This window comes from Dromiciops gliroides, chromosome 1 (assembly GCF_019393635.1).
Source record: "Dromiciops gliroides isolate mDroGli1 chromosome 1, mDroGli1.pri, whole genome shotgun sequence".
Lineage (NCBI taxonomy): Eukaryota > Metazoa > Chordata > Mammalia > Microbiotheria > Microbiotheriidae > Dromiciops > Dromiciops gliroides.
This window is the reverse complement of record NC_057861.1, coordinates 678,308,501-678,322,649: the sequence shown is the minus strand read 5'-3', so window position 1 is coordinate 678,322,649 and position 14,149 is coordinate 678,308,501. Positions and strand designations below refer to the sequence as shown.

Genomic DNA, 14,149 nt, shown 5'->3' with positions numbered 1-14,149 from the left:
AGGAGGGAGGATCCAGTAACAGGGTCAAAAGCAGCACAGGTCAAGAAGAATGAAAGTCTGAAAAAAAAAAAAAAGACCATCAGATTTGGTAACTTTATTTAGAGAGCAATTTCAGTTGAGTGATGATCCATAATCTGATCCTGGAGTCCTTATGATCATGAAGGGCTAAGGAGTATATGAGAATAAAGGAATTCAAAGCAGCAAGTAGTATAGAGGGTTTTTTCTTTTTTCTTTTTAATTTTATTTATTTTTTTTTTGTGGGGCAATGGGGGTTAAGTGACTTGCCCAAGGTCACACAGCTAGTAAGTGTCAAGTGTCTGAGGCCAGATTTGAACTCAGGTACTCCTGAATCCAGGGCTGGTGCTTTATCCACTGCACCACCTAGCTGCCCCCAGTATAGAGTTCTGAAAGAAACTTGTCTGAGAAGGAAGGAGAGATATAAGACAATCCTATATCCACACTAACCAATTCTGAGTCACAGATCAGGGCGTGGACTGAGGACAAGACTTATGTCCCAGGGTGACATTCTAGGAGCAGTCAAGCCTCCTAAACTGTGTACTAAACAAGGAACAAGTTCAGAAGCAATCAGCAGCTGTGTGGCTCTGACCCCAAGAGCAGAGCAAGGTCTCTGTTCCAGTTTCTAGCCTAATGTGGAGCCCATGGTAGAATAGCCAGAGCCAGAATCCTCAGACCAAAGAGAAACTTGTAATTTTGTCACTCAGAAATAGAAAAGCATTTAACAGCTGGTTGATGGTAGCTGAGTCCAGTAGCAGTTTACTGGAACTTCAATAAGGCAAGTCCACAGGCATTTCCCCCAGACCCACTCCAGGTCAGGAACTCGAGTGATTAGACTTTGCTTTGGAAGTTCAGTAAGCTTGCAGGTCCATAGCCTGTGCTATCTTTGAGATCCTGGAATAACAAAACGCTCAATAACCCCACCCCTCCACCCCACCCCCATCCCAGCATGATCAGTCTAGACATTCCCTTCAGAAGTGTACAGAGGGGCAGCTAGATGGCGCAGTGGATAGAGCACCGGCCCTGGATTCAGGAGTACCTGAGTTCAAATCCGACCTCAGACACTTGACACTTACTAGCTGTGTGACCCTGGGCAAGTCACTTAACCCCAATTGCCTCACCAAAAAAAAAAAAAAAAAAAGAAGTGTACAGAGACCAAACATAATATAAAGTCTGAAATTTGGATGTAGGCCAGAAGAAGAAATAAACAAAAAAAGAATTCCACCATAAAAAGCTATTATGGCAACAGCAATGCTCAGGAGAATGTTTTTAAAACATCTACAGAAGAGGCTCAAAGAAAAATGCAGTTTGGGGTACAAGTTCAAATAGAATTCCTAGAAAAGATGAAGTAAGTATTTGACAAAAAGCCCAAAAATGGTTTTACAAGTTAAATGAGATCACCAGAAGAAACAATCGGAAAAGAAATGAGAGCTGTGGTAGAACAGATTGGAAAGAGAATTAACAGATTGGCATAAGAAAAAAACCTTGCCCAAGCAACAAATTCCCTGAAAATTAGGATGGATCAAATAGAAGTTAATGATTCCACAAGATATCAAGAAATATTAAAACAAAGTTAAAAGACTAAAAAAAATGGGAGAAAATGGAAGTGATCTCATGGCAAAAACAACTGGAAAATAGTTTGAAGATAAAACATTTAAGAATCATTAGACTGCCTGAAAACTGTGGCCATAAAAAGAGCCTAGACATCATATTTCAAGATTTCATAAAAGAAAATTGCCCAGATCTCTCAGAACCAGAGAGCAAAATGGAAATAGAAAGAATCTGTCATTTCAGGTTATTTCCTGAAAGAAACCCCAAAGTGAACCCAGAAACATTATAGCTAAAATCCACAACTTCCAGGTCAAAGAAAAAAATATTGCAATCAGTGAGAAAGAATTCAGATACGAGGAGCCAGGATCACACATGACCTAGCAGCCACCACTTTAAAGGAGTATGGAGAGCTTGGAATATGTTATTTCAGAAATCAAAAGATACAGGTCTGTAATAAAGAATAACTTACTCAGTAAAACTAAACATAATCCTACAAGGGAGAAAATAGGGATCTTTAATAAAATAGTGGACTTCCAAGCATTCCTGATGAAAAGACTGGAGCTGCATTGAAACTTTGACATGAAAACAGGAGTCAATAGAAACACAAAATGGTAAACACAAATATAAGGGATTAAACATGAACAGACTGTTTACATTCTAATCTGGGGAAGTGATACATATTTCCTCTCTTCTCTATTATCATTATCAAGGGTCATAGAGGGAATCTATAGACAGAGAGCCTGGGAGTGCCTGTGTTATATCTTGATAATCTTAAAACAAGAATGGAAAGAGAGGGGAAGAAGACTTCATGAGGGGGAGGAAAGGGAAACAAAGGGGAAATTATCTCATTTAGTTGAAGTGCTCAAGTAGAAGTCTATACATTTAGGAAGAGATTGAGGGGAGCTGGTGATACTTGAACCTCACTTTCATCTGAACTGGTCAAAGACAATAAGAATATACACAGAGTTGGGTACAGAAATATGTTTCACTCAACAGAAGGGAAAGAGGAGAAGGGAGGGGAGTATTTAGAGGGAGTATATGTTACGGGAGGGTTTAAATCTTAAGCAAAGCTTTCTCTAAGGTTGGGCCAAAAATACAGTAACTCTCATTGTGGTGGCAAAGAATTGGAAACTGGGGGGGGGGGTGCCCATCAATTGACTGAACAAATTATGTTATACGAATGTGATGGAATATTGTTGTGCTATAAAAATGATGGCAACTGGGTCTGAGGATTCCAACCTTGGTTATTCTACTGTAGATTTGACTGGAAACTGAAGTTGACATCCGACACCATTTTCCCAGTCCCTAAGGCTCATGACCTAGGAGTCATCTTGGATTTCTCTTATCTCTTAGCCCTCCCATCCAATCTGTTGTCAAGGCCTGTCTATTTCACCTTTGCTTCATCTCTCAAATATGTACCCCTTTTCCTCTTCTGACACTGAGACCACTCAGGTGCAATCCCTCATCACCTCATACCTTGATTTTATTTATTTATTTATTTTTGGTGGGGTGGGGTAATGAAGGGTTAAGTGACTTGCCCAGGGTCACACAGCTAGTAAATGTCAAAGTGTCTGAGGCCAGGTTTGAATTCAGGTCCTCCTGAATCCAGGGCCAGCGCTTTATCCACTGCGCCACCTAGCTGCCCCTCATACCTTGATTATTGCAATAACCTTCTGGTGGGTCTTCTTACCTCAAGTCTCTCCCCACTCCAATCCATTTTCCATTCAGCCACTAAAGTACAGGTCCCCTTCAATCCCACTCAAAAAATTTGAGTGTTTTCCTATTGCCTCCAGAAGCAAATACAAAATGTTATTTGGCATTCAAAGTCCTTCATAACTTAGCCCCCTCCTACTTTTCCAGTCTTTTTAGACCTCACTCCCCAACATGTGTTCTCTGATCCAGTAATGTTGGCCTCCCCACTATTGCACGCACAAGACTCTCCATCTTTTCATTCTAGGCATTTTCTCTGGCTATCCCCCATTCCAGAAATTCTCTCCCTCCTCTAATTACTCACCTTCCTTGTTTCCTTTAAATTCCAACTAAAATCCCACCTTCTATTGGAAGTCTTCCCTAATCCTTCTTAATTCTAGTACTTTCCTTCTGTTCACTATTTACTATTTATACTGTACATAGTTTGCTTTGTATATATTTGTTTGCATGTTGTTTCATCCATTAGATTGTGAGTTCCTCGAGGGCAGGGACTGGCTTTTGCCTCTTTTTGTATCCACTTAGCACAGTGCCGGTCATGGGGGCGGCTAGGTGGCACAGTGAATAAAGTACCAGCCCTGGAATCAGGAGTACCTGAGTTCAAATCCGGCCTCATACACTTGATACTTGCTAGCTGCGTGACCCTGGGCAAGTCACTTAACCCCCATTGCCCCACCAAAAAAAAAAAAATGGGGTCAGAGCCACACTGCTGCTGATTGCTTCTGAACTTGCTCCTTGTTGAGCACACAGCTTAGGATGCTCAGTTGCTCCTCACCCTAGAATGCCACATTTGGGGATCGCTCCTTTCCTCAGTTCACCCTGGCTCTGTGATTCAGAATTGGGTAGTGTGGAACAGAGCTGCCAGATGAAACCTGTTCCTGTTCCCTATACAAATTGTGGGATCTTTATGCTAGTTCTGGGACCTCTTCTTGCCCTGGTACACAATGTTTCCCTGTGCTAGAATGATTTGGGTAGCAGGTTTGTGGCTAGATTCTATCAGCAGACCTGTTTCCCTATGCCAACCTGGACTGGAAAAATTACGTGCTGTGATTTTTTTTCTTGGATTTCCTGAACAAGATTTGGTATGGAGCATTTTCTAGATCTGTTGGGAAGTGTCGTGGGGTGGGGACAGTAGGGGAAGTTCACTGTGCTTCTTCCTGCTACTTTCTTTTAAAAAATAATAATAATAAACACTTTTATTTATACTCTTGAGTTCCAAATTTAATTCCTCTTTCCCTCCTTCCTTCCCCCCCTCCCTGAGGCTGTAAGCAGATATGGGTTATACATGTGCAATTATGTAAAATATTACTGTATTAGTCATTTTATACAAGAAAACTTGAATAAAAGAAAAAAATGAAAGAAAATGAAAAATAGCATGCTTCAGTCTGTGTTCAGTCAACATCACTTCTTTCTTTGGAGGTGAATAGTATGTTTCATCAAGAGTCCTTTGTAATTTTCTTGGATCATTGTATTGCTGAGAATAGTAAATCCTTTAGAGTTCTTCATCAAACAATATTGCTATCTCTGTGCACAATGTTCCCTTGGTTCTGCTCACTTCACTATAGATCAGTTCATACAAGTCTTTCCATGCCTTTCTGAAGTCACCCTGCTTGTCTTTTCTTATAGCACAATAATATTCCATCACCATCATATACCACACCTTGTTTAATCATTCCCTAATTAATGGGCATTCCTTTGATTTCCAATTCTTATCCACCACAAAAGGAGCTGCTAGAAATATTTTTGTACAAATAAGTCTTTCTCTTTTTGGGGATGTCTTTGGGATATAAATCTAGCAGTGGTATTGCTGGATCAAAGGATATGCACAATTCTATAGCCCTTTGGCTATAGTTCCAAATTGCTCTCCAGAATGGTTGGATCTTTTTACAACTCCATCAACAGTGGATTCAAATCCCAGCTTTCCCACATCCCCTCCAACATCCAATATTTTCCTTTTTTATTATGTTTGCCACTCTAATAGGTATAAGGTGATACCTCAGAGTTGTTTTAATTTGCATTTCTCTGATCGGTCATGATCTATAGCATTTTTTTGTAGGGGCCAAATTTATTATGGGACGAGTTAATTGGGTGGCTTGCTGTAATATTGGGGTTCAGAAAATAATGAGAGACCTCTAGGTCCAAAGTTTCCTCCCTTCCAAACTGCCTTTTTTAGTTATTTCTCCCAGGCTAATAAGAAAGGAGATTAATAGCCTCTTTTCCCCAAACAAACCAGGTTTTATTAATGGGAATAAAATTTAAAACAAAGTTGAAGTTAATAAAGCCAGGGACAAGGGAATAGGGGAAGAAAAAAACAGATAAGCTCCCTGGCTCTAGCAAAGACTGACTCAAACCCCAAACTTGCTTCCAGTTCGGCTAGGTTGAAGGGCTGGCCTCGCTTCCACAAACTCACCACCTGGGGTCTGTAGTTTTTTCAGTGAGAGTCAATTGTGCAGTCACTCTCTGGTATGCTCCGAAGCTCACCAAAAGGATAGACAGCTTCTCAGAGCCAGTGTTCTCCTTTCTACTTTCTCTCTCCCTCCCCTAAAGGGGAGGTTGGCTGAGAGTGGTTCCAGTACACCAACACATCACTCGGGGCCAGCCAGGTATGGCTACAATCTAATCATCCCCAAGTAGGTACTTAGTCAGTTTCTCATTCTCACCCAATTCAAACAATACTAAATCAATCAGGGGGGATCCTGGGTGTCTGCTAAATTCCATTATTTTATCACATTTTTCATATGATTATAGATAGCTTTGATTTCTTTGTCTGAAACCTGCCCGTTTGTATCCTTTGACTGTTTATCAATTGGGGAATGACATATATTTTTATAAATTTGACTCAGTTCTCTATATAATTGAGAAATGAGGCCTTTATCAGAGATACTTGTTTCAAAAATTCTTTCCCAGTTTTTTGCTTCCCTTGTAATCTTGGTTACATTAGTTTTGTTTGTGCAAAAGGTTTTTAATTTTATATAATCAAAATGATCTTTTATATTTTGTTTTGCTCTCTATATCTTCTTTGGTCCTAAATTCTTACTCTGCCCATAAATTTGACAGATAAATGATTCCGTGCTCCCTTAACTTGCTTTATGGTATTATCCTTTATTGTACAAATCATGTACCCATTTTGACCTTATTTTAGTATACGGTGTGAGATGTTGGTCTATACCTAGTTTCTGCCATACTGTTTTCCAGTTTCCCCTCCTGCTACTAACTACTTTGGCTTCACCTCTGAGAGCAAGTTTAAGTAAGCAGCCACAGAATCTTAGCTGCCTTCAGGTAGCTGTCAAACACCAAACTTTGTGGTCTGTCTGAAGTAGGACTTAAGGATGGGTTTGAATAATGTATATATTAGTTGTGTTCCAAAAGTTTGTTTGGGATTTGAATGTCTGGAATGCAATACATTTTTCCATACAAATTAGTATCCTTAATACAAGTAGTAGTTCAGTAACATTGTCAGTTAAAGAAAACTTCTGAAGGGTTAGCCCAGGAACCTCCTACTATTGAAATATTATTTGTACAGGAAAGAAGAATTTGAGATGCTGGACTACATCTCCCTTATAGCCTTAGCCACTGCTGATTCCCTGGGGAGAAGGGTCTTCCTTTCTTCTCCTGCCTCAGATGCTGACTGTCTGGCCAGAAGGGAACATAGGAATGTGGTGACTTGTGTAATGGATAGTGCAGTGGAAAAACTTGTGCGCAAATTCTGCCTCTGGTATTTCTTAGCTTTGTGGCCATGGGCAACTCTGAACCTCAATATCCTTATCTGTAAAATTAGTCTAAAACCCATAGTTCCTAATTCACAGGACTGTTGTGAAACTCCAATGAAAGTAAGTAAAGTATTTTGCAAACGCTAAAGCTTTATGTAAATGTCAATTATCATCATTTTCATCATCATCATATGCCTCAGGAAACTCCACTGCAACCGCAGGTGCTGTCCATCTGTGAATATGTACTGGACTTTTAAATTGGAAGTGCCTTTATCTACCTCTATACTTCCTAGAGGATATATTTATGATCCTTGAAAGCAAGGACACATTATGGAATAACTGTAAGCAGTCATGTTAATCTATTTTAGGGACCAAAATACCATGGAAGAAATAAGAAGTTGCCATGAGAAGGTCCCAAAAGTTACAATTGAAATAGTTGAATGGAGACTCCGATGGTGATCCTGACTAATCTATACCCTGTTTGGCCTAATCTGACCATTCAGAGACACTATTGTTTTTAGTGAAGGAAGGGAAGCCACAACTCCTGGAAAGATTCAGCTGTTCCTGTGATACTTCATTTATTTCTGGACTCCACAGCTATTAAAGGATCAGTGAGGATTCAGAGGAGACCCTCTGAAGTAGTGACAGGGTGAGTGGATCAGATCAGTGAGAAAAGTGAAGGAAATGAGGATTGTGTAGCCTGGAGAAGAAAAGGCTTCAGGGCAACTTAATAAGAAGAGACTGGTCACCAAATGTTGTTGCCAGGTAGCTTAAAGGACTTGAGGAAGAACTTCCTAACATTAGAGACTGGGAAGCACTCTAACCAATTGCAGTTCCTTCTTTGAGGAAGGTCATCATCTAACAAACATCAAGGTAAATATGGATCAGTTGATAGCTTATGTATGACCTCTTAGATTCCCTTCTAGCTTTTAGCTTCTTTTATTTTTTCTCATTGGAAGATCATACTTCCCTTGTTAATAGGAATGAAGATTTATGGGGTTTGGTGGATTTGATATAGTGAGGGATTGTTGGATTCCCATTTTCTGACATTTTTATACTTGTATTTTTTGTTTGGAGTCTCTTAAATTATTTGAAAGGTAGATTTATCTCATCCTGTTTATGTTGGTATTGAATAAGGAATGCCTTTTTCTTTTTCTAACAGCCAGAAATGGATTTCTCAGAGACTTCCCCCAGAATGAAAGCTCAGGATTCTATCAGGAGCCCGCAGGCAGATGTAGTCACCCTTCCCCCAGCCGTTACCAACACCCTGGAACATATCGTGGGCCAGTTGGATGTCCTCACCCAGGTAGGAAGTCATTTTTATGAGGGGAGAAAATTCTGCTCTGTCTATTAGAAGAATGATTTCAAACTCACCTGTTTTAGTGGAATATTAATCAACAAATAAACCCCTTTCCTCACTTGCTCCCCATTTCCCAAAGTCTATATATTTTCTCCTGAAAAATTTGAACCGTTTGAATGAATTGAGTTGTGACATAAGAGTCCTCCACACGGAGTCATAAACCCTGGATCCTTGTGATGAGTTGAGGCTGGTAGATAGAGCCAGTGCAGTGTTGTATGACTCAGACAGAGGATTTCCTCAAAAGAGATCAGTCAGAGGGAACTGGGATACAAGGTTGCCAAAAGGGAAGTCCAGGAATCATTTACCAGACAATGGAATCAGTAAACATGAGGGTCAGCAGAGCTTGTTGCCATCAGTAACCTTGTTGGGTCACTCAATAGCCTGAAGGTCACTGCCAGCTGTTAAAAATACACTGTTTTAGGGCTGCTAGGTGGCGCAGTGGATAGAGCACTGGCCCTGGATTCAGGAGGACCTGAGTTCAAATCCAGCCTCAGACACTTGACACTTACTAGCTGTGTGACCCTGGACAAGTCACTTAACCCCAGTTGCCTCACGAAAAACAAAAACAAAAACAAACAAAAAAAAACCACACTGTTTTTCAGGGCTGCACAGGGCTACACATAAGCTATAGCTTGTCCTGTCCAGTTCTAGCCCTGATTCTGCTTTCTTAATTGTGTGACCTTGGGCAAATCCCATTCCATGTCTGGGCTTCAATTTCTTCCTGTGCAAAAATGAGAGAGCCAGATTAAGTCATCTCTAAGGTCTACCTTAGCAATCCTGCCATCCTTCCCAAATCTCACAAGCTATGTTTTCCAACTCAGTACTTCCTGTTTAAGCAAATATAGCCTGTTCATGATGGATAGATAAGTGAATTCTATAAAATGTTTAAAGAGAAACCAATACCTATGTCATGATTCTCTTTTTCTTTTCTTTTTTTTAAGCGAGGCATTTGGGGTTAAGTGACTTGCCCAGGGTCACACAGCTAGTAAGTGTTAAGTGTCTGAGGCTGGATTTGAACTCGGGTCCTCCTGACTCCAGGGCCAGTGCTCTATCCACTGCACCACCTAGCTGCCCCTATGTCATTATTCTCAAAAGCTGAAAAAGAAAACTGAGTTTGAGAATTGCTAGGCACCCTGGTGGCCATCTAGTCCAACCTATATCCAAAGGAATCTCTGATATAACATAGCTCACAGGTGGTCATCTAGGGTCTCCTTAAAGATCTCCAAGGAAGGGCATTTCACCACTCCACTCTTGGACAGCTTTAATTGTCAGGAAGTTTTTCTTGACATGGAGCCAAAATTGGCTTCTTTGCACCTTCTATCCTCTACTTATAGTTCTGCTCTCTGGGGCCAAACAGAACAGGTCTAATCTCTTCTCCACACGATAGCCCTGTAATTACTAGAAAAGAGTAATCCTATCCCCCTTTCATCGTCTTTTCTCCTCGTTCCTTATATGTCATGACCTCAAGGCCCTTCACTATCCTAGTTAGCCCCTATACATTCTCTCTAGCTTATCAATGTCTTTAACATTTTACCAGGCTCCTTTTATTATGAGACTAATACTTAAACCCAGAAGTTTCAAGTAAAGTTATTTGTAGAGCACCATAACTTAAGTATATCAATGCACACTTTTAAATCCTAGCAAAAAAAGACTTTAGCAACAGTGAGATTGTACTTATCTCAAACGTGCAAGAGTGGTTCAGTATTAGGAAATCAATTAACATAATTAGTCATGTTAAAATTAAAACAACTAAAATCACACAATTGCATTAACAGATTTTTAAAAAGCCTTCAACAAAGGACAACACACATTTGTGCTATATACCTAAAAATAATAGGCAGAGAAGGGTCATTTTTAGTATGATAAAATATCTATCTACAACCAAAGGCCAGTATTGTTTGCTGTGGGGAAAACACTAGAAACTTCCTCAAGCTGGCCTTTTCCCCAGTGTTACTTGACATAGTTATAGAAATGGTAACAATAAGACAAGCGAAGTTACAGACCCAAACACTGGCAAAGGGACAGGATCAATCCTATTTGTTGACTTCGTGGTGGCTTACAGAAGCAGACAGACACTTTCCATGGAATGTCTGACATCCAGCACTTCATAGACAGCATCTCACCTATGATGCAGTTATCATTTCCCCTATTTTGCAGGTAGGGAAACTGAGATTTAGGGAGGTGAAGTGGCTTTTCAAGGTTACACTGCTAGTAACTGAAACAGGATGTAACCCAGGCCTCTTCAGACTTCAAGGCTAGTATTCTTTTCACTATATTGCTTTCCTTGACCCTGAAAGTTCTAGTTTTGTGAATACCAGTTATCTGGCTCTAGCTGTCATTTAATTGCTTTTAAGTTCTTTGGATGTGTGTGTGTGATAGTATAGTATATGCATGAGTATTATATAGTTCCTCCTATATACTAAATATTCATTGGGCCAGACTGAGGGTGTGTGTATTTTTTAACCAAAATGTATAGAATGACTTTCAACTTAAAAAGTATTTTGGATTAATTAATAATTAAAATAGTCTAATAAATTAAATTGCCTGGCATGTTCAAGGTATTGGGTTAGGTACTAGAGATACACAAAATAAAAATGTTAACCAGTCCATGAGAAACTTCCATTCATTGGGGAAACAACATTTCAATTTAATCCCACAATAATTCAGACAGCTGCTGAATTCAAGGTATTGTGCTAGGTGCCAGGGATGCAGAGACAAAAATGAAATTTATCCCATCCTCCTACAGATGAATACAAAATGTACATAAATAAATATAATAGAAAGGAAATTGAGGCTTGAGAGAGTGCTCAAACCTAGAAGGCTACATCTGAGCTGAGCCTTGGGGGAGCTAAGGATTCAGACAGTCAGGGGGAAGGCAGGAGTCCAGTCCAGGCTGAGAAGGAGGTCCATGTGCACAGGCACAGGGGCAGGCCCATGATGGTGAGTTGTGTCCAGCTGAGTGTCTCTGGAATGTAGGGTTCATGGAGGTGGGGTAATGGGAAATCAATTTGGAAGAAGTGTACTGGAGCCGAAGGGGAAAGGTGGTGTGTTAAAAAGACAAGTTGTCGGTAGGGTAAAGTGCACTAGGGAGCCCCTGAAGATTTTGAGCAGGGAAGTGACGTGAATACATTAATCTACAAGCATTTATTTACTAAGTGCTATGACAGTGGATGGAATGATGAATGAGGAGTACAAGTCCTGCCTCTCAGTGCCTGGGGCACTGAGAGAAATCACTGAGAATATCCTATCTGCTTTGGTAGAGAGAGGTTCTCACCAGGAGGTCCCCAACCCATTGGAATCACTGGTCTGGTTTAAAAAAAAAAAAGTGCTCACGGCTGGACTATAGGATTGCCTACAGTCTGTTATCCCTTATTAAATGAAGACACCCAGAGATGAATCTTAGCAATATTATTAGTAGGGAAACTGGGCTCCTCCTGGAGTGGAATGAGATGAGAAGACAATTTTGCAGACTGAAGAGACACAAATCAAAAGGAAGACAGCCCCTTCCCTTGAGGAACTTGGGTTCTGCTGGTCAGACATGTTTTAGGAACATTGTGTTGTCCAATAGAGAGGATAGATTGGAGAAGCAAAAGCCTGCAAGCAGGGAAACCGGTTAGGTGACAAGGGCAACAGCCCTCTGGACGGGAGGTCCATAGACTTTGTGGAGCTTTCATTGACAAGGCTTGGAGTGAAGGATGACCCCAAGGCTCTGAGGCTGAGGGACCAGAAGGATGAGGGTGACCCTAACAGAGATAAGGAGTTTTTAGAGGAGAGGAGGAGGTGGTTCTGTTTGGGACATGTTGAATTTAAGATGCCTCTGGAACATCCAGGAGGAGAGAGATGCTCAGCAGGTGATTGGGACTAGAGCTCAGGCCACTTCCCACAGGGCATCAGTTTTCCCTTGCGACCCAACTCTGTTCTGAAATAAGCCTTTGGGATTATGTTTTAATTATGTAAATACAATATTTGATGTGATGTCAGAAACAATATTGAACAGAGTTGATTGGAAGAGCAAAAGGCTTTAAGTTTATGTAGTATTGATGAATGAAAAAGTCAAAACTCCCTCCTAGACTGTAACTCCTTAAGTGCATACCACATCTTTTCCGAATGTTTTCTCTTTTCCCGGGTCCTACCTAGCACAGGACTGGGCACACAGTAGGCGATTAATAATTGTTTCTTGATTGATTGCCTATGGTCTCAGTTATCCCTTATTAAATGAAGACATCCAGAGATGAATCTTAGCAATATTATTAGTAGGGAGACTGGGTTCCTTCTGGAGTGGAATGAGATGAGAAGACAGTTTTGCAGACTGAAGAAACCTGAAACATCAAATTTCTTTAGATACTCACTGCTTCTGATTTAAAGGTCCACTGTTAATCCCTGAGGGCAAATCAGTCTGCCACTTGCCCCACAAAGCATCAGCCCAACCTAAAGAAAACTAGACTAGTAGTCTCTTTAGGCTTGGAAAAGCATCCAAGGAACCTCTGCCTCTGCTCCTCCCTCACTCCCTTCTGCTACTGTGGTTCTGAAAAGGCTCCAGAAAGTAAGGGTCTTAGAATAAATCACTTTCCTCAGCATTGTCAAATTACTTGACCCCTGCCTGTCCTTCAAGGCTCTGCTCAGGTATTCTCTCTCCTCCAGGAATCCTTCACTGACCAGCCCAGCCCACTGTGTAACTTTTTAGCACTTACTGCATGTCCCACTCATTTGGCTTTAGGGTAGACTGGCTTTCTTGTTCATTTCCTTCTGCAGATCATGGCCCTAAACTGATTTGTAAATTTCTTGAAGGGCAAGAATTTGGCTAAACATTTGGTTAAACATTTTCGTAACCCTAGGGCCTAGTCTGTAGTTGGGTCCTTAGTAAAGGCTTATTGGTGGTGCTGCTGCTGTTGGTCTTGAAGGCTAAGTCAGATGATTTCCCATATTCTTTCTTTGGCTTGCTGTTCACCCAGGTTATCTGGTCTTACAGGTACCTCACTAATGGATGGGCACTGTGTGAATGTCCTAACTGCTTTTGCTTGGACATTTTCACCCCGAAGAAATCTAAATAGCCCTAAAGGCTCCAGTGTTGTTCTCTCCCCTAGTGTGGCCCTCATGCAGTTCTGAGTAATTAATCTTTAGATCCCCAAATGGTGCTTTAAAGTAATCCCTCTTCTTGAAGCATTTAAAATGTGGTTTCTGTTTGATTGCCAGTCATGGGTATATGGACTCATATGCCTTTACTACAGCTTGCATTGGCAGATCAAATATATCAAATTAAAAAACACGCACACACATAGACAAAAACAGCTGAAGATTGAAGTAATGAGTTTAGAATCTAAACTTGGGGTTCCTCAAGTCTAGAAGAGATAGCAATCTCAAATAGTATTCTTCCATTCTGAGATATAGTGAGTGGAGAAAGTAGTGGTTGTTGATGGGAGTTGTGATAACCAGGTCTAGGGCTCCATTGGAGTGCGTAGGAAGGTCTAAAGCCAATGCTCAAACCTTTGGAGAACCTGATACAGAAAATCCAAGTAAGAAAAGATTGTTACCATTCTTGTTTCCTTATGTCTCCCCTATTAGATTGTGAGCTCTTTCGGGCAGAGGTGGTTTTGCCAGCATGTAGCATGGTACCTGCCACATAACAAGAGCTTAATAAATGCTTATTGATTGACTGTTTTCTACCTAGCTAGCCTAGGGAGAAAAGAGAATCGCATGAATTTCTTGAGCAGGTGAGTGAAATAGTGAGCCCTGTGCTTTTAGAATATCAGTTTTGCAACTCTGTGGATGGGTATGAGGAAGAGGAAAGAGTTGAAAATGACTAAGG

General features: G+C 40.7%; 1 protein-coding gene across 4 annotated transcripts in view; it reads left to right on the top strand.

The window, feature by feature from the left end:
- POC1A (POC1 centriolar protein A) overlaps positions 1 to 14,149 on the top strand; it is a 162,177-nt gene that overhangs the window by 86,997 nt on the left and 61,031 nt on the right. For 3 of the 4 annotated variants that reach the window (XM_043975386.1, XM_043975387.1, XM_043975385.1), the window contains one exon: positions 8,146 to 8,289. The exons of the other annotated variant lie outside the window; for it this stretch is intronic. In XM_043975386.1, the coding sequence (XP_043831321.1) occupies positions 8,146 to 8,289 (144 nt within the window). The remainder of the gene's footprint in view (positions 1 to 8,145; positions 8,290 to 14,149) is intronic. 4 annotated transcript variants of the gene reach the window in all.